The 25,422-nt window shown below is 39.5% G+C and overlaps 2 protein-coding genes across 2 annotated transcripts in view; one reads left to right on the top strand and one right to left on the bottom strand.

Moving 5' to 3' along the window:
* SLX4IP (SLX4 interacting protein) overlaps nt 1-20,623 on the top strand; it is a 108,990-nt gene extending 88,367 nt beyond the window's left edge. The window contains exons 9-10 of the mRNA XM_068940247.1: nt 18,976-19,075; nt 20,061-20,623. The gene's annotated coding sequence lies outside the window, so the exon portion shown is untranslated. The remainder of the gene's footprint in view (nt 1-18,975; nt 19,076-20,060) is intronic.
* JAG1 (jagged canonical Notch ligand 1) overlaps nt 1,794-25,422 on the bottom strand; it is a 38,566-nt gene continuing 14,937 nt past the window's right edge. Inside the window, exons 4-26 of the mRNA XM_068940244.1 lie at nt 21,764-22,018; nt 20,684-20,744; nt 16,892-17,022; nt 16,454-16,573; nt 15,914-16,027; nt 15,230-15,343; nt 14,302-14,415; nt 13,845-13,891; nt 12,965-13,138; nt 12,332-12,482; nt 11,718-11,882; nt 11,061-11,174; nt 10,327-10,440; nt 10,103-10,216; nt 9,862-9,978; nt 9,325-9,352; nt 9,102-9,187; nt 8,149-8,262; nt 7,815-7,924; nt 7,495-7,731; nt 6,930-7,061; nt 6,379-6,529; nt 1,794-5,650 (exon numbers count right to left, since the gene is read on the bottom strand). Of these exons, the coding sequence (XP_068796345.1) occupies nt 5,193-5,650; nt 6,379-6,529; nt 6,930-7,061; nt 7,495-7,731; nt 7,815-7,924; nt 8,149-8,262; nt 9,102-9,187; nt 9,325-9,352; nt 9,862-9,978; nt 10,103-10,216; nt 10,327-10,440; nt 11,061-11,174; nt 11,718-11,882; nt 12,332-12,482; nt 12,965-13,138; nt 13,845-13,891; nt 14,302-14,415; nt 15,230-15,343; nt 15,914-16,027; nt 16,454-16,573; nt 16,892-17,022; nt 20,684-20,744; nt 21,764-22,018 (3,221 nt within the window). The 3' untranslated portion in view covers nt 1,794-5,192. The remainder of the gene's footprint in view (nt 5,651-6,378; nt 6,530-6,929; nt 7,062-7,494; nt 7,732-7,814; nt 7,925-8,148; nt 8,263-9,101; nt 9,188-9,324; nt 9,353-9,861; nt 9,979-10,102; nt 10,217-10,326; nt 10,441-11,060; nt 11,175-11,717; nt 11,883-12,331; nt 12,483-12,964; nt 13,139-13,844; nt 13,892-14,301; nt 14,416-15,229; nt 15,344-15,913; nt 16,028-16,453; nt 16,574-16,891; nt 17,023-20,683; nt 20,745-21,763; nt 22,019-25,422) is intronic.

Raw genomic sequence — 25,422 nt, 5'->3', positions numbered from 1 at the left:
TTTGAGCCATAACCTGAAAATGGTCCAGGGAATTAACCTCCACCATCCTACTTCCTTCACTGTCCATTTCAATTATTTCAGAGTTGGGAATTGTTTCCTGAGAGAGTTGATTGATAGTGCATTTTTTTGTGAATGAGAATTTCACTAATTTGCTACCCTGTTGTCAAAGTTACTTCCTTTACTGTAGCTGAGATAGTCCATTCAAGTAATACTTCACTGGTAGGAATTGTTTATCTGGTGCTGTTAACTGCTTCATTTGCTGCCAGAATTATTGTCTTTTTATTTATGCACCAACTCTTTATAGAAAAGTGTATTGAGCTACAATTCTAGAGATAGGCATGCTCCATTTTAATATTTAAATAATTTCACAGTGGTAGAATAAAAAACAGATATATGTCTCCACCTTGTTGAGAAACTGGTTGAAACAATTTGCACTTCACAGAGAAGGCTCTTACTGGAAGAGCTGGGTTGGATATCTGGTCTTGACACCCTGTCTGATTGATCGATAGCGCATCAGTCCACTGCTGCCCAAGTTAACCATCAGCTGCACCTCCAGCCAGTGGCCAAAGGCCATTTCAGAACCTTCACCTTTTTCCTCCTTCACCCCAAGAAACTGGAATTAATAATTTTTCTATTTTACCTTTTTTTTTTCTTTGTTGGGAACAATAGCTAACATTTGAAAAAGCTCTATATGCACTGGTAAACAACAATCATGAAGACCTTTAGTGTCAGTATTTCAAAAGAGGAAGTTGAAAATTCTTAAATATCAAGCATATGTTAGAATCCTGCTTCTTAGTTTTGGGGTGGGGGGGGGGACTTACTTATGCAATCACTTCCATCTTCTGGGGAGGACAAAGGCTGAACTTGGCACTTCCTTTATTAGAACTTCTCATCTTCTTTGCATACTGTAATAAAAAAAAACATTAAGCCTCTGCCTTGTGACTTATTCCAGAGGGACTCTAAAAAATGGCAGAAGTAGTGATTTAGGCCTCTGAATAGAGTAGGATGCAAGATTAGCTTAGTATAATGGCTGAAGCAGCTGCATTGGGGGATGGCAGGTAAGAAAGATGCTGAATCATGTAATCATCAAGGAGCAACAGCAAACACAACTTTATAAATGCTCTTGTTTGGCAGCAGGCGCTTTAACAATATTAACTCTTGCTCTGGAATTATATCAGTTTGTGCAAGAACAAGAAGCAGTCAGGGAAGAGTTTCATCTGTGAAAGTGCATGGAGGCTGCGAGGCTCATTTTTAGGCCCTAGCCTATGTTACTCACTTGCTAGGCTTTGGCTGTACAAGCGCTTGCTAGCTGTCATTGCTCGTGTTAATGCAGAAGTGGCTGTTCCCAGGGCTGTCTTTCCTCCAGTGACATGCTACATTGAGTTAAGGCTGATGCAACATGCAGGATCAGCACCTTTTTTTTTTTTGTAAGTTACGTTTATGTAAGATAGGACCTTTCCAGGCGGCAGTGCAGTGATCTTTGATGTGGCTAGATTCAGCTCAAGTTGAACCAAAATGAGATTTGAAAGGGTCATTTAGCCATAGTTGAGCAAAGGTTTGTTTGTGGGTTTTTTTTTTTTTTTTTTTTTGTTAAAGAAAAAGAAAGCTTTTATATCTAAAAGACAACTCAGGAAACATTTTTCAGTTCTTAGATGAATAAAAAAGACCCAAAGATGAAGCACACAGTAGCAGCAGGAAACATCCCCTGACTAAACAGTCTTTATCTTCCTGGAGCAGTAAACTGTGAACTGGCAAAGCATAATTTCCAAAAAAATAAGTGGGCCTTGATATTTCAACTGGAAATTTCTGTTTCTTTTTATTTTTATAACAATGGAAAACACTCTCTATTCCAACTCCCAACTTGATGGTGGTTCTGGGCTTTGGAAGACGGTTTTTGTTTTAAATTCACCAGAGTAAATTTTGAAGCTACAACTAACAAACACCTAAGGATATAATTCAAAAATACCATCATAGCAGTTTCACTGAATTCAATTGCTTTGACAATGAAATGAGTTATAGAGGAAAAATAGGCTATGTATGGAGAAAGTATGCCATAACAATAACCTCTACATGGTGAACATCATACTTTTTTGCACTGGAAAGGCTCAAGATAAATAGTGCTGTCAAAGTGTTAACAAGCTTTGAACGTTATGGAACCCAAGTTTTGCTCTACATTGAGTCATTGGAGGCCTAAACAGTTTTGTCACTCTCTCTTCTGGTGGAGTCATTAGCATTTACTTCAGCAGGTTAGGAAGATGACCTGACAAATGCATGTTTCTAGAGACTAGCCCTATTTTTCCCCCCTTTCTCTTTTACTTAATGGAAGGCAGTCCCAGCTCAGCCACTCAGAAGAAATAGTTGGCTTATGCATCACTAGAAGGCTGAGACTCAGGGAAAGAGTAGATTTCAGGAAGATGGTTAAAAGTATAGAACTCTTCAAGTAACAGCAGCACTTGGCTTTAAGTAGCTTCTTTAAAAAAAAAAAAAAGTAACTTGTTTACTTTATTGCAGATTGGAAGAAATCTGGAAACAAAGGACAATAAGTAGTTGTGGTGTTTGTGTGATGAGGAATTAGTGAAGTGAGCATATGAAGCTAGTCTTGTTGACTTCCCATTCAGCAAACAGTAAACTGAAAATTCTGTGGTGCTTCAGTAAGTTATGTAGCATGTGAGTGGAAAGAGGAAAGTCATACCCCTTTCAGTGTAGTGCAGTGACTAGATAGAAGTCCCACTTAAAGCAGGTTTAAAATAAAAAGTAATACTGAATAGATTTTGGCAATTTTTTTGAGAGCTGTAGAAAAATTACAAAGCAGAAGATCTCTTGCTTTTTTTGTTTTGTTTAAACAAGTGGTCATTGTATGGATATTACAGCAATCTTTTTCTGTATAAAGTTTCTGTATTTACTACAAACCAAGTATAGAACAAAAGGCCTATTATCTTCCAACGTCTTGTGGCAGGTTGGCTTAAACTGAAGTACAAGCAGCAGCCTGACCCTATTTCATATTATTTTGCAACTGTGTTTGTTACATATTGTTAATTGTTACTTCAGATTTATACTAGTACCTTACCAAAACAAATTTGCAGCTTCATTTCATTGGGAGTGTGTGCTAAAAATAAGAGTAAGCTATCTTACAGCTAACAATACTACCATACACTGCCCCTCTTAACTGAGACTGCATTAGTTAAACATCAGGTCATTACAGAATATTCTAAAAAGTTTATTTTTTCGTGCTTTGCAAAGCACTTCTTGCCCATTAGAGATCTGTATAATCTGTGCATCCTTTCCCATCCAGGTCAGCAGTTTGAATCTTGCCTAGCTACTCGGAGTTGGTTACTATCTGGTGGTAGTTCATTGGCCCATGCAAAGTAAACTACTTGCACAATTCCAGTCACATCACAGTTCTCTTAAAAAATACATGGAGGTGCATTGGTCAAACGACATTAAAACCTCAAGCAAGCAAACAAAAAAGGACATGTTGCTTTTAAATCTCTTCAGCCAGATTCAAAACTAGATGAGAAGGGGTAGTAACCTAACAAAAAAAGGACTCTACCTAAATCAGTGTCAGGTCTTGAAAGTGTAAACTGTCACCTTCCACTGGTTTTGCACAATTAACTAGTTGGAAGTGCCTCCAGGCTCAATAATCTCCACACTGTTTTATGTTTTCATACAAAAAATTTAATAAATATTACTTTTCAAGATTTATTGCCAGGAACAACACATCAAAGATGCATTTTCATATAACACTAATATCACAATACAAGGTATCTTCATGATCTCAGTGGTTAACCACTGAGATTACTATGTTTAAGCCTTTTGATCTTAAAAATTGTAATAGCACTTTGATTTCCTCACTTGTTAAGGCGGGCAGTGTAATCTATGGCAAACCTACACAGTGATCTTACTGGACATTCTACTGTTCAAGTATTCAACAACTAGCTTATTAGAATACTCCCTAAATGCAGTAGATTACAAAAAAAAGTCAAATCTACAAGTGGTTCAGTATTACATATTCATGGTGAGGAGGAAAAAAAAAAAATCAGAATTTACAAAATAAGATTGCTGTGTTTCCAACTTCACACGCTAATTTGATATTTTAATTACATGCAACCACTCACATTTCATCTACATAAAGTTACAGCTCAGTTTTGTTCCCTTAAACTGCTTCTTAGCAGATTATCTGCCTGTCACTCTTTTTCAAGTCTAAAGCAGCAAAAAAAAAAAAAAGAAAAAAAGAAAAAAACTAGTCTAATTATCTAAACTGCCTCAGTCAGTACTTACAAATAGTCTTAAAGTGATACTATGGAAGGTGTTTCAAAGGTTTGACATTGTACAAAAACCAGCATCAAGGCATGAAAGCCCATCCTATTAAAAATAAACTATTTTAGAACACCTTAATTTTGGCATATAGGCAACATGTAACAAGAAAATAAATTCAAAATAAAGAAGCCACAAGCTTACAATGCTATCAAAAACCTTCAACTCTAAACACATACATATAAATAAAAAGGAATGATATTTTAAGGCTCTTGATTATTAAGTTAATAAATCAAATATACACAGTGATTAATAAAAAAAGAATTATTTACATATCTATACAAACTTCTATTTTTGACACATTTTCCTCTTTAAATTCTTCATTTACCAGCAACTGCTGACAAGTTCCCCCCCAACAAAAATACAATTAAAAAAAATAAATAATAAACTCATTTTTGATAGTTGCTGTGGTTCCGAGCTGCAAAGGCACTTTCAAATACAGAACTAGTTGTACGTCACCATAAAACCAATATACAAAAAACTCAAATTCAATAAATATAAATAAAATGTATTATTCTAAAGAAACTGTATAAATTGGGACATCTGGCAAAAAAAAAGTTAACACTAAAGTAGAGTAATAAGGCTATGTATGAAACCTTATGAAACGTTTCCATGATGCATCAGCTACAGCTGAATTTACATTAGGGCACTTTTGACTAGTTTTGCATAGATGTGAAATGCAGCACTTGGTATTCCAGCCAACCACAGCAACTATCATTGCCAGTGTAAGCCAGCTTGTCAAAACTTAAATTAACACAGGGATTCTAAGTAAATAATAGCCTTAGACTCAAATATTACACAACAGTTTAAGAACTACAAGCTCCGAGTGCCTTTATAACGATATTTAAAGGCTCTGCATGGCAGCACCCCACTGTCTGCTATACAATGTACTCCATTCGATTTAAACTTTGTGCACTTTCCAAGTCTCTGTTGTCTTGTTTATTTGTCCAGTTTGGGTGTTTTGTAGGTGTGCTGTTGGGTGGCTTTTCATCTCTGTCTACCAATGTGTATGCTGGCTGTTTGGCAAATCGGGTCTTCTGCTGGTGTTTGTCCATGTCATCTTCCTCCACCTCTGAGTTGTGTGTCCTTATTTTGGCAATTTTAGAGTTTTTGTTTTCATAGTCTTTAATTGGGACAGTGTTTGCTCCATGTTTCTCAATGGGGTTTTTTATCTGATTCAGCTGCTCCCTTACGTTATTGGTAGTGTTGTCATCAGATGCTGTGTGTGTATGGCTGCTCTGCTTCCTGCGTTTTCGAATACACCAATAAAAAACAGTGACCAGGCAACAGATCCAGGCTACTGTTAAGACTGAGCTCAATAGTGGCACCAAGAAATCTGAAAGAGATATAAAACCAATTAACCCTGCTGCAAGGTCTAGTCAAGTTTTTCTACAAAGCAAACTCCTCTTAATTCTTACACCTAATTTATATGTAGTGGATCAGAGGGTAACAAGGATAATCTTAGCTCTTTTAGAATTATAGGATGGTCTAAGTGAATTTAGTACTCAGGAGTACTAACTGATAGCTCTGGGAAAAGAGATGTCTTCCTCTTACCACAGAGTCAGTGACAGTAGGCAACAGTGACGCAGGCCTCATACTGCCCTGCCAGGGTTCCCAGCTTAGAGGGAAGATGGCTTAACTCGCAGTAAGATGCGGTTACTGTCTGGTGCTCTGTGGAAAACTAATGGACACTCTTGACCCTGTATTTAATTCATCTGATCAGGACAGTGGCATAGCCAGATAAATAAATGGAGCCCTCAGAGCCAACCAGCATGACTTCAGTTGTTTTCTCCTTCCTTCTTTCTCCATGAAGGGGGGAGAAGAGTAGTAGCCATTTTGACACGTTGGACTGTTATTTTCGAACTTTTGCATTATACTCAGGGGCAGGGGGAAGGATTGAGAGTCTCAAGCAAAACCACCTTATTGTTCCCAATTAACAGGGCCAAGAGGCAAAGATTCTCAGACGTATTACAGATCTCAAAAGTGAGGAAAGCTTTACCTGCTTTGAAAAGCTATTCTAGTTATCAAAAGGATACGAGATTCTAGGGACAGACAGAAGCTTACCTGTTTTGTTTTTAACTGGTCGCCGTTGTACTCTGACTTCCGCGACTGCGGCAATTAACGTGTTGTTTCCATCGCGCTTACTGACAAGGTCAATAATCCTATCTGTGATTTCTTTGATTGGGTTTTCATCTTCTCCTATATCTTCAGCAGACTAAAGGAGGAGTCACATCATTAATAACAAATACAAGATCAGGTGTATGGGTAATCTACTATTTATAAGCTTTCGCAATCAGTTAAGGCTCTTAGCATTTTTCCATACCAAAAAAAAAAAAGGGGGGGGTGAGGTGGAGGAAGAGGCTGAAACAGTGCTCAGGGAAGTATAACAAAATGTTTTACTACTCTATAACAGTTGCTACCAGATGGTAGCTTTCAGGTATGCACATGTAACCAGGATTCCTTCCCTGTTCTCAGAAGGGAACTGGGATGGAAACTAAACCATAAGTAGTGCTGGAAAAAAAACAGGAATTATGATTTTTATGAAATCCACATGTTACACATGTATCCAGCAATGAACTACTAAGACATACAAAAAAATATTCTGGAGTACTTACAATAGCAACATGTATTTCATTATTTGCTAAGTGTGAAGGCTCACAGGTAATATAGATAGAATATTCAACAGAAACATTCTTCAGAATATTCAGGTTCCTCAATTCACCGCAAATGTGCTCTGTGGTAAGTCCCTAAAAGGATACAAAAAAGCTTTTGTTTATATTTATATACATATATACATACACACAGACACACATATATGTGTGTGTATATATATATATACACACATGTGTTTCTATATATATATATACACACACACACACACACAACATACCCCCCAACTTTGTGTGTATGTATGTGTGTACCATAACGGTTTGCCCTGAAGTAACAGTTCTTGGGAAGTGGGAGTAGAATTCCCACCCAGCCAACTTTTGTTCTTCTATGGACACAAAAGCATTTAGGGTAGAAAACTGTATTAAGCAGTAGCCCTTTATATCTTGTGTTTGCTTCGATAATGAAGGAGTATCAGCTTTTATTGTACTTTTACCAGTCAAGTAATTTGCTTTATGCTGTGGTACGCAGGCTTGCTTCCAGAAGCAGGAAGAGCTATGTTCTGTTACTTACCGGTGCCATCATTTCCTTGTTAAAGGTAAAGGTGATGTTGGCACAATTGTCTTGGTAATACGAATCAGAACTGCATTTTGTCTTCACGGGTTGTTGATTTGAAGGCCAACATTCACCCAGTGCAGCACAAGGGTGGGTGAAACAGTGGTCATCTTTAACAGGAACGCAAGCATGTCCAGCTGGGCATTCATTATGACCTTTGGCATGTATTATACAAGGTCGAGGACCACACCAAACCTGGAAGAGAATAAATACTGATGTAAATAACTTCTAGTTATAGAATAGAAGACAGTATAACCCAAGACACAGTACATTTGTACCTTAGAACAGGTGACTTTTCCATTCAGACACTGACAGGTGTTACAGTCATCATCCCACTTAGCCCCATCTGCCATTACTCGAACGTTGGTAATGCAAGGCCTTCCTGTAACTACAGAGATGGACTAGAATTAAAAACTTCAGAAAGAAGCAGTGCGGAAAAAACACTTAAGCATTTCCTCCCTTTCCCCACACACAGTTCTGCCTAAACTCAGTGATAATTTACTAAGCTTGCTCATTCACTAAAGGAAGACACTTACTTAAAAACAAAACAACTTATCTGTCAAAATGCAATTATACTGCAAACATTATTACCAGCCATGGCATCTAGAATACCTTCTTGGCATCCTGGACCACTTCGACCTGGTGGGCAAATGCAACGATACCCATTAATTTCATCCACACACGTAGCTCCAAAGGCACAAGGCGAAGACTGACATTCATTGATGTCTATGATGGAGGGGAGGAGGGGATAAAACAAAAAAAAGTTACTCTGTAGTATCCTGTTATTTTGTCAAACAAAGCATACAGAGATTTGCATACTGGAACTTTATGTTCAATTTCTAGTCTCTACTCAGAGAGGAATACTTATTAGCAGTACCACTATAATCTTGGAGCAAGTTTGTTGAAGTTTCTGCTGTATGGCACTAACAAGGATCAAAACCTGACCCTTAGGGTGACTTAAAGCTTTTCAAGGACAAAGACAGGTTCCTTCTCACACAAACATGCTTCCTCTCCTTTGAGATAGTCCAGTTTTGTCCACCTGCTGTATTCTTCAACTGATGACAACGTTAAACCCCTTTCCAGTTGTGTTACTGCTATGCAGCTTCTATTTCCATGGCTGTTGAAGTGTTAGCGTCCTACCTGTAATTCTTAAATTATAGGGAAGTACATACATCGCCTCAGGGCTTGTAGGTAGATTATTAATGGACAGGGTTTTTGGCTGGCATGCTTTCATGTCAAGCAGAAACCCATGCCACACAAACATATTCAAGCTGGGAAGACTATCCTGAAGGGCATTCTCCCCACTCAGCTGAACCAAGAGGTTTCAGTTCCAGCTTAATTACCTTTAGTATTTCTTTCATTTTCAGTGCAATTCCTACCCTACACGAGCTACAGATCTGAGTGGGGAAGATATCAGCCATTTATCATAAATCTGATCTGCCACTTGACTCAGTTAAGATGATTGTCTTGCAACAAGATTCAAGCAATACAAAAAAAAAAAACCACACCCACAAAAAACAAACAAAACACCCCCCACAAAGGTAGAGTCCCACTGTAACACTTACTTATCCTGCAGTCAGGACCTGCAAAGCCTGGTGCACATTCACAGCGGTACCAGTTATCTCCATCCACACAAGTGCCGCTATTGTAACTATAAAGAAAAAAAAATACACCTATTAAAAGCCTGTTACAAATAAAAAGAATCTAGTATTCTATAAGGAACCTAGTATTCTGGAGCAAAAGCAACAAAAAAAAGGGTAAAGGATGAAAGACAGACATTAAACTTACCAAGGATGAGGACTGCAGTCGTTTGTGTCTGCAATGCAAAAGACAGACACATTAAACATGCAAACTTTGGCTAATGCAACTCCACTGTCAGTAAAAAATGACTGGACTTCCCCTAATGCCCAAGTTACACTAAGTTTTACAAAAATATGTTGAAATTCTCTACTAAATTGATTCCAGGCTTCCACCACAAAATTTGTTAACTACATTGTGGAACACATGTACACAGGAAGAGATTGTTGTAAAGAATTTAGCAGGAAAAAAAAAAAAAAGAGTGGAAGCAGACAGAGCTGCTGGTAGAAAAAGAATGCAGGAGAAAACAAGACAACATCTGTCTCCACTTAGCTCATTCGCAACTTTCTCATGCCCAGGTCAAGACTCTATCACTTAAAGTCATTAAAAACAAAGATTCAGGTGATGCTAAAGCCTACATCAAACAAGCTTTCCCTTCTGGTTTCAATCTTGACTCCAAGGGCAACAGGATGAGCTAATGTTCTCATCAGGCAACACTTTGGAAAAGTTCAAGCAAAGACAACTTACTCTGAGTACATGTGGGTCCTTCCCAGCCCTCTTTGCAGACACAAGTAAAAGAATCCCCACTGACTACACAGGTACCACCGTTATGACAGGGGTTGGGGAGGCAGCTGCTGTTCCGTGCTGTAACAGAAACGAGGATTGGCGCTAAGTTTTTAGAAAGCTCTCAAAACTGAGCCAAGAGGGAAAACTAAGGTCACAGATCCAGTACTGCATCTGCTTCCTGGTGCTTATGCAGGGTACTTACCTATATTACAAGTGGCTCCTTCCCATCCTGCAGGACACATGCACTTGAAAGTGTCCCCCTCATCGTAACACGTTCCTCCGTTATTGCATGTTGCCTCATCACACTGGCTGTCACCTAGGAAGAGCCCAAACTATCCTTAATTCCAGTGCTTTCTTAATACAATGCAGAAAGTTTAAACAGGCTACTAGAGCATGCTTGTTACGTTTTGGAGATACTGAACTTACGGGAATGGCAAGTTTTTCCTTTCCACCCATTTTTACATTCACAGAAGAAGTCATTGACCAAGTCTCGGCAAGTTCCTCCATTGTGGCAAGGGTTTTTACTGCAGTCATTAATATCTAGAAGTGTTAGGGAGAGAAAGCGAGCTAAATGGCATGTACAGAATTGACAAATGCTTAATGCTTAAAAGATGTATTTTCTAGCCCTAATTTTGTATTTCAATCATGGATTAAATACTTAAGCAAATATTTTAATACTTTTAAGCACTGTCACAAACATCAAGAATATTCTACCATGTTCCTCCTGCTCATTTTCATTTTGTTTCAATAAACAAGAAGTGAGGGAGGAAAAGCCTATTATACAAATTTTCCTATCAGAGGATGGAAGCAGAGTGCTCACTCCCCTTCTATTCCCAGGATGGGGAAAATGCAAATAAGGCATTTCTGCTCTTTTAAAAAGAGTATGTACTCATGCTAAAGATTTCTTACAGAAAGTTATCCAAAGGGTAGAGCAGAAAATTGAACAGCAGGAGAGCCAAGTGCTATTCCCAATTCTGATGTTAACTGGGGTTTAGCTCTGATTCCAAAGTCTAGGGAGTGGAAAAAAGACGACCTTGTCCTCTGTGGCCTTTGAAGCAGACTTTACGTTGAACTGGCATTGGTCACTATCGTCTTAAAGACAGGATCAGCCATTCCTTCTCCAAGATATCTTATTGTGTGTTGAAGAAGGGTTAACTTACTTGTTTCACAATATGTTCCTTCCCATCCATCACTACAGATACATTTGTAGGAGTTGATGCCATCAATACAAGTGCCACCATTTTTACAGGGGTTGCTCTCACAGTCATTAATATCTGCAACAATTTGGGGGGGGGAGGGAGGGAGAAAAAAAAAAAAAAAACCCCAATGAGTTCAGTAACTGAAAGTTATCACCTTACTGAGAACTACTTGATGCTACTTTCATTTCTAAGCCCCTCCTGAGGGGAAGAGTTATAGGCAAGACAAGAAATAGCTGAAAACAGTACGGACATGAAATGATGAAGCCATCACTCAGCAATTTAGGAAAAAAAGGACATTTTAAAATGGAACTTTTCAGGAGCCCTTAAAATCCATGTTAAACCCCACTATTAAATACCTCAGACCTTGTATACATAAGGTTTTTAAAAACATACAATTCAAGGCCAGAAGGTTCATTACTGTGAACTTTCCCCAAGGCCTAGCAAATTCCAATCTGCCTCACCCAAGCGGGATATGAAAACGTAAAGCCGTTCCAAGGTTCACTGCGTTAGAAGGAAGGCGGGGGAAAGCAAGCTTCAAGCAATCTGGGAGGAAAGGACAGAATCTTTTTCCAGAGAGAGAGTCAGGGATAGTAAAACAAATATCTTTTTAGCTCTTACTCTCATGGCAGTAGGTGCCAGTGAATCCCTTGTTGCATTCACAGGTGAATTTTCCACCTGCTTGGCTCTTGCACTTTCCATGAGGACCACAGACATTTGAAGAAATGTAACGAACCCCTTCTGGTGTGCTGTTAGAAGCCACTGCCACTGTACAGCTGTCGATTACTGCAGAAAAACAGATGCGAGTAAGGATTGCCCATTTGAGATGATTTCATATGCTAATAGCCACATTATTACTCCAGTGAAAGAAGTTTAAAAGACTTGTGCCTGCTCCTTTAAAATAAAAGGATTACATCAAGTATTCATGCATAAAACAAACATAGCGTCTTATCTGAGGTTTGCTGGACCACTTATTTGGCCGAGAATATATTCAGCAAAGCTGAATATTTGCTACAGGTGCTTTATGTTTGCATCTTCTTTAATAACAGTTGGTATTTACAAGTATTACTCATCTTTTTACCCCAATACAAACAAAAGGCACTGGGTGAAATTCAGCCTCTTTATACAAAAAACTCGTCCACTGATTAAACTAAACGGGCGCTGCATTAGGTCTTCTGCCACGGGATGAGCAGAAAGCGTTATCAGTCACTTGCAGCCTGCAAGGTAACACAAACCTTCACAAGGAGTTGTGCGGCAGTGATCTTTCAGGTGGGAGCAGTTCTTCCCTTCGTAATCTTCAGGGCAGTTACAAAAATAGTCCATAGCAAGATTGAAGCATTGGGCACCATTCTGGCAAGGGTTTGGCTCACAATAATCTATGTCCAGCTGTAAGTAGTGCAGAGGGAAGAAAGGGAAATGAAAGAGGAAAACAAAACGTCAGGGGGAGCCGAGTGAAACAGAAGTTTTAATCGTAGCTTTCCCTCATTATGACAAGCAGACATCGTGGAATCTGACCTTTTTATCTACTGCCTCAACGAATTGTTCATAACGCACAGAGTTCAGTTAGACTTGCAACTATTTCAACAGTTTAATTGATATTAAACAGCCACTGAAAGTTAATAGTTAGCATGTCACAAAGCTTGACATGCACTCTGTTTAACAAAAAGGATCTTCAGCAGCCTGTGAGGGTTTTTTGTGGTCATTTCTTTAATATACATAAAATCAAGCACTTTCTTGGCAGACTGACAGCTATACCAAGTATGACTTTATACTATGGTTCACTGGATGCAAGGCATTCATGGTACAGATCTAGAGTGCTGGTAGAAACGCCACTGGCTGAGAGCCTGCCTTTCACCCGTGCTTCTTACCTGACAGAGGTTTCCTGAGAAACCAGCAGGACAGAGACATTGGAATCCATTGATTTCATCCTGGCAATGACCCCCATTCATGCAAGGGTTACTTGCACATTCATTGATATCTTTCTCACAGTGATCTCCTGCATAGCCAGGTGAACAGATACACCGATAACCATTAACCAAGTCCTGTGAAGGAACAAGAAAGTTTAAAGTTAAAGGTTTTCTTTTTCTCCTCCTCCACATACAAGTATGGGGGGGGGGGAGTGTGAGTGTGTATATAGATATGTACACACACATATAGGTGTGTGTATATGTATATACATAACACAAATATATTTATGTATTATATAAATACATTATATATAAATATACATATAATTACTATACATATAAATATATAAAAGAATAAGAGAAAGAAAAACCCCTAAGAGTCCAAAAATATCTTCTACTATATCCAATACCAACATAAGAAACTAGTTCAAGTTAAAACAAGACAAAACTATTTAGAAGAAAAAATACCAGCTAACTAGTACTGGCTTACATTCTTGTTTTTTCAGTAGGATACATAATCCATATTTTAAAGTGGAAGATCTACATTTACAATAGATAGTTTGCCCAACAACCAAGCCCATTCACTAGTTTTGTGGTGACAGTGGTGGTGAAGATGAGTCATTTATTGCAGTTATATTTTCTGCTTTTGCTGTTCTACGCACATACTCCTAAATGCTGTAAGCACGACATAACTCCCCTCCCCCTCAACTCAAAGCCATGACAATTTATACCTGTGGTGTATTCAGCTTATTGCTATTTCCTGCACTGTTTGTATTTAGACTCAAGTGTTTTGGTTACTGTTGCAAGTCTCAGGGAAACCAAATTAAAACCAGTGGCTTACCCGGCAAGATCCTCCATTCTGACATTGTCCACGACAGTCATTAATATCTGCAGTAAAATTAGTGTGGTTAGAAGGCAAAAAATATATATATTTACACTAGATACAGAGTTCAAGTCTTTCTAAAACTGCAACTAGATAAACCTTTTGTCAAGTTTCCTGCATGCCTTCCCTCGAGATAAGATTATTATAATGGGTGGGAACCTTCAGTGATTCTTCTACCAGAGTTAGTGAAACTTCACATCATTGTTTTAGTCACTTTATCAGAATATAGCTGTGTTATGAACTAATGAGTTTGATAAAACTGTGTATTTTAATTTCACACCAACTACTCCCTTTCTAAAAACATCAACTGCCGAGACTCTGCCTGATATTTAAATCTGAGCTTAGAAGTCAGTAGAATATATATATTGAACACACACAATTAACCTTTAATAAACCCAAGTATATAGACACTTACTTATATCACAATTGTGGCCAGACCAGCCAGGAATGCAGTCACAATAGTAGCTGCCAATCAGGTTCCTGCAGGAGTTGGCATTGACACAGGGTTTGCCTTCACATTCATTCGCATCTGAAAAACAATGTGAATGGCCAAATGAACTGCTTGTAGGGTAGAAGAAAGAAAAGTCTACCGTCTGTTTTCACGGCAACGATCAGCAGTTGATATCTAAAAGGAACTTGTAATACACAGTGTGGATTAGCGTGACTTGAAAGAACAAGAGTCAATCATGCATCAGTCTTTGAAGTCTCTTTCAATTTCTCTGCAATTAGAACATACTGCTACGCTAATTATTTGATAATTACCCAGCTACTCATTAAGAGCACTCCCCCCACCACACACACACATATATATCTCAATGCAGCATTTTGATGGAGGAATGCAGCAGCCTGGTCATCGAGATTAGTGTGTGTTGTGTAAAGAATGCAGACAGCTCACTCTTCGTGAGATCATCCACATTTTGGAACCCAGCTGTGAACTCCTTGGTCTGGAGGAGTTGACATGGCTAAAGAGATACAGCAACTTTCTCACAGGCTAAAGGAAAAAATACATGTGGGGGCAGGCATGGCAGGCATACACATACACCCTCCCCCCTTCAGTGTTTTTGCCGTTTAAAGTATGCCTGTTTGGCTTAGTTAACTATTTTCTTCAATGGCTAGCCTGCATCAATAATACAAATGAAAGAAGGCTGCCACTCCAAACTGTCTTAGGACTCTCTCCTGCAAGCAAAGAATCTTAGTATTCCAGATAGGCCAAAACGTGTCCACAGGCTTCAGAAGTGTAAACATGCCTAAAGAAAGGGCACAATCATATGCTTGCAGGACTAGGCTCTCTCTATTTCTTTTTTCCCAGAGCAACACTGAACAAAGAGAAACACAGTACTCACCTAGCTGGCATGTTTTACCAGTCCACTGCGGTGGGCAAATACACTTAAATCCATCAACCAGATCTTGGCAAGTTCCTCCATGACCACAGGGATTTGGAGAACAATCATCAATATCTGTAATGCAGGATAAAAAGAGGCTTAGCTCTGCTACCAAATAGGCAACTTCAGTAACCCATACCTTTGATAAATGGTTGCTGCTTCTAGGATTTGCCCTGAGGAACAGAAAAACAACAGGACTTCTACTAAGAATATTTTGGCAAAAGGATCCTTAAAAAAGCTGAAAGGGCGTTCAAAGCATACGGAGCATAGAGGATGAACTTTACACCTGATTTATTAAGTGGCCTTCTGCAAACAGAAGTCAGATTTTGATACAGCAGGTCTCTTGGACAGTATTTTAAGAGCTTGTCAAAACACCACCCAAAGTCTGTTCTACTTCTCTCAAGAAACTGTCGGCCATTCTTTCTCCTTGCATTTAACAAAAGCCCCCGTACAAGCAAAGGAGAAGAGGGTACACTGGGGATCCTACATAAATGGATCCTAAGAACCAATGCTAAAGCTAGCATAGGTAGGCTGCACTGTGTCAGGGATTAGAAAGACAGATCTAACACAGTAATTAGGACATTCTTACTGTAATAGAATTTCAGGGGGAAAAAAAAAAAACTAAAAACAAACAAAAAACCTTACTATCAGTGCAAGTTGGTCCAGCCCAGCCAGGTGCACACACACATTCAAATCCTGTAGAAATTTCTAAGCAGCTCCCTCCGTTGTGACAGGGATCAGAAAGGCAGGCGTGTTCCGCTGCACCAAGACAGAAGTTCACGGTGGTAAAGACTACAGCAGCATCACCAGAAGCCACCTCCTGCTCCCTCTGCACGATCCTGTTCTGGACCCACCATCATTACTCCTGATGTAACTTTGCTCCCAAGAACTGTGAATCAAAAGGCCACTAGCAGGAAGTCATCTTCTGTGCTAAACTGCACAGAATGCACTGTGGCATGCTCCTGATCGAGTCAGAGCCAAATTAAGTAAACAGTGAACAGAAGGCCAATTTAAGGAGATACCAACAGTCAAAGAAGAAACTAGCCTGGACCTTAGTAGCTATCATTGACAAATTAACACTGGAAATTCACTCTTCCCCAACATGGTAAAACATATCCAAAACCAGCCACTAAATGAAAAATAACTGCCAAGTGGCAGTTGAGTAGTTTCATCAAAAACACTTACCAATTTCACAGTTCTGCCCTGAGTAACCCTCAGGGCAGGAACATTGGTATTTATCAGGGCCAGTGTTGCTGCAGGTACCACCATTCAAACAGGGTGGGTGGGTTCCACAGTAGTTTAGATCTGCAAAAGGCAAGGAGCTTAAAAACAACCCATGCTTGAACGACAACAGAAACATCACCATGTGCATGCTCTGTTTAGAGACTTCATTCATAGAATACGTCTGCACACAAAAGTAGGACAGGACAGAGCAAAATTAAGCACATACGCTAACACCACTAGAGCAGCGGAGCACACAATGCTAAGTAGCCAAAGGACAAAAACTCCTGCCGCGTTTCAGGAGGCTTGCGCTCTCAGTCTTGTGTGCGCTCTCTCCCCCTGATAACTCTGCCAGTGTTAAAATGCAAGTGTTACACTTGGCTATCCATAAGATTAGCATACCTTTGTCACAGAGCTGACCACCCCAGTTGGTTTCACAGAGGCATTGCCATGGTTCAATGCAAGTGCCATGGACACATCCTGGGTGTGGAATGCACTTATCGCAGTACTGGCCTTGCCATCCATACTGACACCTTTGTAAAAGAAAGGGGGGGGGGGAAGATTTCAGAACAGAGAAACAAATCTTAGAATTGCTCTGTGTAGATGCAAACGTAGAACTCCAAAGCCTCGAGGGAGGCTGGCGAGCTAGGGGAGAAGGGGAGGATGAGGGGAAGGGGAGAAACTATTCACGGTTTGTTTGATGGTTTCTCGTAAACAAACATTTTGGTAGTTTTGCCAAGGTCTCTGTAGCCAGCCTCCTGACAAAAGAATAACTGTTCTGAGAGAACCAGCAAGAGGCCGTTCAGCACAATAATACTCTTTCTGGAGCCTCATAAAAATGTGGCAAAGAGGGTGGGTGTGCACTACAAATCAATCTCTGGACTTTGATAGAGTGCATTATAAACTGAGAGAGAGGAAAGAAAAGTCAGTGGAAACAATAGTTATCCAGAGATCCGCATGAATACAAGGTTCCAGGCATTTCAGCCATCCTGTGTTTACAGGAAGACAAACAAAACCATAAACATCAACTCTGAGCCCTCTGCAAGGCCATCGCAAAGCATTAAGATTGCCAAGCTTTACAGGGAGTTAGCCTTATGCTGAGCAAGGAGACATACAGAGGAAGTAATGGACCGGGCCAAAATATGAGATCAAAGAAAACAGCACACGCCAGAATTTTGCATTTGTTCAAAGACAACCAGTTGTCAGCGTACTTCAGAGCCTGAGCTATGCTAACCTCTTTTCAGGTAAGAGCTAAAAGTTACCCAGTTCCAAGCAACTTTAACATCATATCATACCTGCAGAAGAATTATCATTATTTTAATTATTTATTACCAGTATCAGTGAGCTACATGAATTCCTTACTTTGGAGATGCTCTTTTAAAGTAAAGCTCCCTTAAAAGAAAGTTTATTTTGGCTTTCACTTTAATTCTCACTGGCAAAGCAGACCAAGGATTCTTCAAATTAAAGTTCATCTACAGATAGAAAAGGAAGACGAGCTGAAACCTAAAAGCAAGGGTTTGCTGAAGTACTGTATTTCATTAACAGGTCCTGAGAGGAATTGATCAACAGTAATTATGCACTAAGCTGTCACTAGATTATGAAAATAAACCTTTTCTGTACAGAAGTCAGCTAAGCTTTCTGTTTATAAACCCCTCCCACTATTCTTTTACCAGCAATTTCTTCTCATGGGAAAAAGCTAGAGGGATCCATCCAATGGTTAATCACACACAGCTAGTGCTAAGTCTGACTTCCCTTCTAAAAAAAACGCAGGTGACAAACTCCATCCTAATTAACTTTGTTTTTCTTCCAGTAGCAACCTACTCAAAGTCCATGGGAAACACTTGATAGCGTGCACACACACACACACATATATAAATAAAAATTAGTCCAACTTATTTTTCTTTGTGGACAAAGATCATGAAAGAAAAACCCAGATCAAGCAAAACAGCCTCCCTCAAGCAGCTCTTGGAAAGTCCTTCCATATAGGGAATATAGTAAGAATGCACAAAGATCAAAATTCAGGAATATACCCTTTTAACTTCTATTGCATTCAAAGCATCTTGCCTGTGAGCTTACACACAAGCATAACTAAGGCACCTCACCTAAAAAAAAAAAAAAGAAGCATCCAAATCTAGATTTTTATTCCTTTTTGCCAAATTAAAACTTTTGGTCTTCTTCAAAGCACACGTAAAGGGAAACAAGTACTACAAAAAAAACAAACAAAAACCACCACCAACAACACAACCCAAAACTTCAAAGCCGGATATGTGGCTTTCTTCAGACAGATCAGCTTCAAAGTATAACCAAGAAAATAGGAATAAGACTATGGTCATCTTAAAAAAAAAAAAACCAAACAAAACATCCCACCAATCATATCCATTCTAGAACAAGATTCACAGCAGCAATTCTCGTTTAATAATATATATGCAGCAGTTTCTCATGAGAAATTTAAAGTTAACTTTCCTTGTATTTGGTTTTGTTGGCAGGCTTGCATTAAAGAAAGTGACTTGAACCAAGAGGGAACAGGATATTTTAAGAGTGCTTGCAAGTTGTCTGTTGTACCAGAACCCAGAGCAGTTTCTGCTGGTATGTTATTTTTAAACCTGATTGCATTTGTAACATAGAGGCTACATGACTCATCAAAACTTAAGAGAAAATAAAATCTTGTTTCTGCGTTCACTTTAAAGATATTGGTCTAACTTGGCAAGCAGAAGTTATCTGAAAGCACCAGAAGGACAGCATTGTTTCAAGACTATGCAAATCAAGTGTGGGAAAGTTGCACCTTAAGTAAATAAGAGCACTAGTGCATGTCTGAGCAGTGAGTGGGAGGTAAGAGCCTTAGAAAGAGAAAGGAAAGGAAAAAAAAATCTGGAAACAAAGCCTGTTGTTCTGACTGGGAGACAGCAACCCCTACAAAGCATGTTTATTCTGATGACAGAAGCACAAATCACTGGTAGGCCTTGACTCTTCCCATCGTTTCCCCCCCCCCCCCCAAGTACTTCTTACTATTTGTTGGGCTTTTTATAAAAAAAAAAAAAAAAAAAAAAAAAAGAAAGATTTAGATTTGGTGTTTTGGAGGTTAACCAGCTTATGTCAGGGCTGCTAAACATTAAAAGCACTTAACATAACCCGTATCAGTCCATCCTGGAGCATCCTTCTCTTGTGGAAGATGAGAAGTTACTTCTTACCTTAAGAGAGTGTTATATTTGTTTGTGTGATGAAAGTGTTTTTGTTTTGTTTTTGAAGTAGAGATTACAGGGATAGAGAGAATGAACAAACTACTGTGGTTATTCAGGCTAACCTCTTATATAGTGCACTCTGTCAAACAATCTAGATTTAATTTTTGCTTGAAGTACAGGTTATTGAGGAGAAAAGGGACCCACTTCGTGTGAAAGTTTCCAGCAATGGAGAATCCACTGCTATGTTTGTTAGGGAAAGGGTGGGGGGGGCCTCCATTGATACAGGAGAAAACCTCCCTGTGCTGTAAATATACAGTGCATATTTCGAGGCATTCCAAATATTTAATTGTTGGGTTATGGCTAAACTCTGCTTTTCATTGTCTCCTTGCCAGGACAGAACGGACTTCAAAGCACAGCAGCAAAATTCTGCATTCATCAGTCTACTGACAAGATTTCATCCCAGCTATTAACCTCTCAGCACTCAGAGCCTGGCTCACAATAGTAAAGGAACCAAGAGATTTAACTAATCCCATTCTAAAGAACGCTTGACTTTTGCCTACTGATTGAAGAAGTTTGGGAGTGGAGGAAAGAGAAGGACGAAACAGGCATGAAAGGGAAAAGAGAAAAGTCATGCTGTAGTTCAGATGTGCAGTGGAAAAAGCCTACTAATCAGGCTGTGTTTAAAAACACACACAACACACCCCAAAACATTTGCAGACATGTATACAGAAGCAATTAGTTAGTGCTCATTAGGCACTATTCACAGGATTTATTCCATACCTTTTACAAACATCACCATTTCACAAACTAAAAGCCTCTCAAAATTATCAGTGCATTAAAAAAACCTACTCCCCCTCTCTTATTCAAGACAAGCCAGCATGAATAATGCACCCTGGTCAAAAGCTGGACTCCAAGAATACCCTCCCTCCCCAATTTTATTGTCTTTAGCCTTACTAGTTTAGTTACTTGGTGGTGGTGGGGGGGACACAAAAGGGGAGAGGAGGGGAGCATTTACCTGCACTCTCCTGGAATTGTGCAAGAACCATGCTTGGGGCTACATCCCTGACGACAAATAGCTGTTAAAACAAAAACAGAAGAGTATCAGCATGCTGCCCGCTTCCTGCATCTTCGAACTCATGGGAACGTTTTAATCTCTAATTGGCATTGTAATCCTACTAAATCCAAGGTTTTAGCAAGTCTCTTATGTCGAGTGTACTGGATAAAAAACCCTAAAGTAAGTGCTCCCTACAATAGCAAATCTATCAGCTAGCTTTACAGAGGAATCACCGCTACCACGATTCAAAGAGTTGTTTCAATGCTAGAGAAACCATCTGACCTTACAGAGCTGCAAGTTATTTTGAGTCTACAGATTTCCTTTCTCTGCATTCTGCGGGTGAACTAGCCCACCCTCCCTATCTTTGCATCTATTTCAGACCAACTTTTAACTACTCTGGATTTGCTTTTGACCCATGTCTCTGAACAGACGTGATATTAGGATGACCATCTATTCAAATTGCAGGTAAACTCAGTCAGCAAGACATGCTGATGGTCTGTTCCCCCTATTCAGAGTCCTGCTCGCTCCTTCTGAAATTACCTAGGAAACTGTCAATCCCTAATAAGCATGTTAAACATCAGCTCAGGTAGAACAAACAGCCTGGGACTTTTCAACACCAAAGCTTTACACTTGCCAGGTCAGCTCTAAAACAAGTCTCTCCTTCCTGCTTGTCTTGAAGGTCTGCACCAAAGGGGAAATCCTGCCACTGAAGTCAGCAGCAGAACTCCCATTGAAGTCAACGGGCTGGGTTCTCTTCCCAAGGGCAAAGATGTGGATAATCAGAGAAAGAACACACTTGTTGAGTTCCTGGTACTTGTTATATTCAGATTTCCCCAAGATTTTAGAACAAGGCTGAAGCTAGTCTTCTCCTGCCCCTACCTCTCCAGGTAAAGGGTTACTTCACTGTCCTATCAGCCCTAACAGCAGCACTAGCATATCGCCAAACTACAGCCTGGATATGAAGCGTCCTGTAGACTTGTCTCAGTCCCTCAACCTATCCAAAATTGCTGATCATTTGTGGTTCAAGCATTCATCACAAACCTTTTTTGCATTCTGGTCCCATCCAGCCTTCCAAGCATGTTTTGTTGCCATTCTGGTCACAGGTATGGTGAGTGAAGAAGTCATCTCTTGGTCGACAAAACTTGTTGCAGCCAAAGCCATAGTAATGCTCTGCACAAGTCACACGGATCTGATACTCAAAGTGGGCAACTCCTGCATTATGTTTCAAAGTCTGCCACTGACGGCTCGGATTGATCATGCCAGAGTGGGATGCCTTTTCAATAATGCGATCAGGACCTAGATATGAGAAGAGATGTCAGAGTTAGAACTTTATTTAGGTATCATTCCCTCCCAAATCAAAGTTCTCTAGCTTCACAGACAAGACTCACTGAGGTAGCCAGTTGGCCGTAACAACTTCATGTTTTAGCTATCCCGGAGCTACACACCATTAACTGAAACACGTACACAGTACTTCAAGCCTTGTTTGGTTTGATATAAGATGAACAGTTAAGTTATGTCCGATCACACTGACAAATTGATAAGCAAAGACATCCAGTAAGAATCATATGTCTAGCAGTTAAAGAAGCTTGAGCTGCTTTTACTTCTAGCTCCAATAGGCTTGTGCATAATGCAATTTTCCCTGCATATCAAAAACAAAACCAATGCTAGTAATTAACTGGAGCATTTATGAAAATGTCATACTCCAATAGCCTAATAAAGCAACCTCTTCAAATTAGATATAAACACTACCAAAAAAGCGTGCAGCCTTCTGGGATGCCCGCGTGAGCTCTGAATTCTCTTGAAAACAAACAGTTGACAATAGTGATCTCACAAGGCTTTGGCTGAGAAATACCGTGGAAGTTTCCTTTTCAGATGTTAGCTAACACTAACAATTCAAGCTTACCAGAGCTCCAAGCAAGGAACTCAAATTACTGCGTGTATTTGTTACGGATCCCCCTTCTCTCTATAGAAGATTTCAAAGTTTAGACTTCGTACTTGACGTTTAGTTCCAGCAAAACGTCTCTGGCTTTTAGAGACCTACAACTGTCTAAATTATAGCTTGAAATAATAATATTTCACATTAGCACGGAATATTGTATATATCTGTGGTATTTCACTTTGTAGTTCAGGTCTCGAGACTTAAATGATCTGACACTGCCGTACGACCTTCTGCTAGCAAGCGCTTGACTGCCAAGGGAAAGTTTATCATGAAACAGCCAAAATATCCTTGCAGGCATAGTATTTAAAAAAAAAAAAAAGTATCAGGCTACACAGTTCTGTATATGAGAGCATAATCCAGAGACAGAAAGATTTTAGGTAGAAGAGAAGTTTGCTAATGATGTGTGAGAAAGCAGCGTGTGAAGAACTAGCACATTCAAGTTATTAGGAATTAAAGAGTACTGATGTTCACTTGTTGTTCCAGCAATTAAAAACAGTTTGAGTATTTTACGTAAGGCAGAGCTGAAGACTAATGAAGTTGCTACATAAAGCTTAAGATGACACACGGGTAGGTTTCTGTATAAAATAGTTTTGAATGTATTGATAAGGACCTTTGATTTTAAGCTTTCAAAAGAAACATCGAAATAGGCTTCTCAAGCCTCAGATATCTGTTACCAATTCTCTACTAAATCCTGCCTTCTTGTCTACAGTTTCAAAGGTAGTCAAGCCCAAGCACGTGCTGCACAACAATATAAGAGTGTCAAGACATATGTTTTAAGCAGTTATGGGTATTCTTGGCTCAAGACTGCAGGGCTTATTAAGTGTTTACAGTGTGAAATTAAGGGTAACAACTTCTTATTCACCTTCTGGTCTTTCTGGTTTTATGATGTTTTCCATTTAAATCAGTTTTTATTATTCATTGGCACCAAGCCCCCAACCCCACATCTATGCCTAACATTTTCAAATGCATGTAGGCTTTTATTAATTTAAAACCCATTCACAAGTAATGTAGATGCCTAAGGACTTTTCCATACTGGTATATCCAGAGCAATATCATGTCCTGTACTGTGCAGGTGTAAGACTCTCAGATCTCATCAACAAGATTATAGACTAATTCTAAGAGGTACTTAAGCAGATGCATATCTATTCGTCTTGAATGGAGCTAGTCAAGCGATTATAGTTCCACTCATGCGTGCCGGAGATGGCTTTGCTGCACTTGCCAAGATTACACCCCGATCTACAGCATAGCTTGAAAGTGAATGCATTTCCCCAAATACCAAGCCTGTGCATAAAGACATCCTGTTTCTTGCGAGTAAAACAACTCTATCCTTTTCTCCCATAAGCAGTAGAAGGGGAATGACACTCAACTTAGTTCTGTGACACCCCCCCACCCCCAACATACTGAGTTGCTTTTTATAAAGAGTCTTTTCCTGTTCTCCACTGGGAACATACCATTGACAGCTATTTCAGTTCTTGGCACCAGAAAAACCAAACGCCTTGGAAAAAAGATCTTTCGTCTTGTCTTTGCTCTATCATTCTTCCCCTATTTGTCAACGCATTAGGAAGCATGTCCTTGCTGCCCGTCTATGACATCTCAACTCCAGCCACCAGCTCCTTTGAGCTTTTATCCACAGACTACTGAATTCAAATAGAAACATCCTTGTTAGTCTACTGGACTTGATTTTGTTACGGGCCCAGTTGAAAACCAGATGCGATTTCACTTTGGATCAGGGCTAAAATACCTTTCATTTGATACAGGTTATAAAGCTGTCACTATACATTTACATCCAAGTAAGGGCTCACAGACTTGTAAGATCCCTTTCCTTAGCCATCACCCACAGTTTTCACAATGAAATATTGACATGTTCTTTCTTGTACAAAAATTTCTCCACCCTTTTATATCCCCACCTGTCAGTGCACACTTACACAAGGGTGCTGACCCAGACTTCAGGGAAGGCATTGCAACAACCCTGCCATTCTTAGCCTGCACCAACAATGTTTTAAGTTTAATAGCAAGCAATCCCAAAGCAGCAGACAAAGCAGCAGCAGTTAAGGGGTTTTTTTTATTTAAAAAAAAAAAAAAAAGTCAGTCAGGGAGGCTTGAGAGAGTGGTCTTCATAATTCCCTTGACATCGTTTGACCCAGGATTCCACGATAGAAAGGTTAGAGGAAACATTAACCAATTAGGAATTGAAGAAGTGGAAGAGAGAGGCTTTCTGTATATTTCTAACTTCCACTCTGCACTTAAATGAAACCAACAAGTTCTCTGGCATCTATTTTTTGGTGGCTAAACTTCAAAGCTATTAGCCTGTCTTTTTATTCAGTGAGCAACTATAGCAAAGCTTTTAGGCACTGAGAAAATTAGCTATTTTGAGTGCCCACCTTTGCTTTTCAGGGATCCAATTTTCAGAAGTTGTAACTGCCCAGCATCAGGAAGCAAACCAAAAAAAGGCCAGCCTCCTCTAAGGAGTTTTGGGTGGCCACAGACACCATAGTTATTTTTGAAAGTCTTTGCTTCAGACAGCTTCGAGCTATGGCTTGGTTTACGTTGTGCTGAAGTCTCTTATGCCTGACTAAAATTCACATGCAACTGATACTAGTCATTTACAATAGCTCTTTGACATAGTCTGAGATGCAATGTCAGCTCCACTAGCTTTATGTATAGAGCGACAGCAGCAAGATGGAATCTAGACTAGAACCAGTGCAAGAAAACCATTTAAGTTGAATCTTGGCTCCAACAAAGCATGATTCTCATCAGCTTC

Source organism: Struthio camelus, chromosome 3 (assembly GCF_040807025.1).
Source record: "Struthio camelus isolate bStrCam1 chromosome 3, bStrCam1.hap1, whole genome shotgun sequence".
Lineage (NCBI taxonomy): Eukaryota > Metazoa > Chordata > Aves > Struthioniformes > Struthionidae > Struthio > Struthio camelus.
Note: the sequence above shows the minus strand (reverse complement) of the source record. Positions and strands in the feature narration are given on the sequence as shown.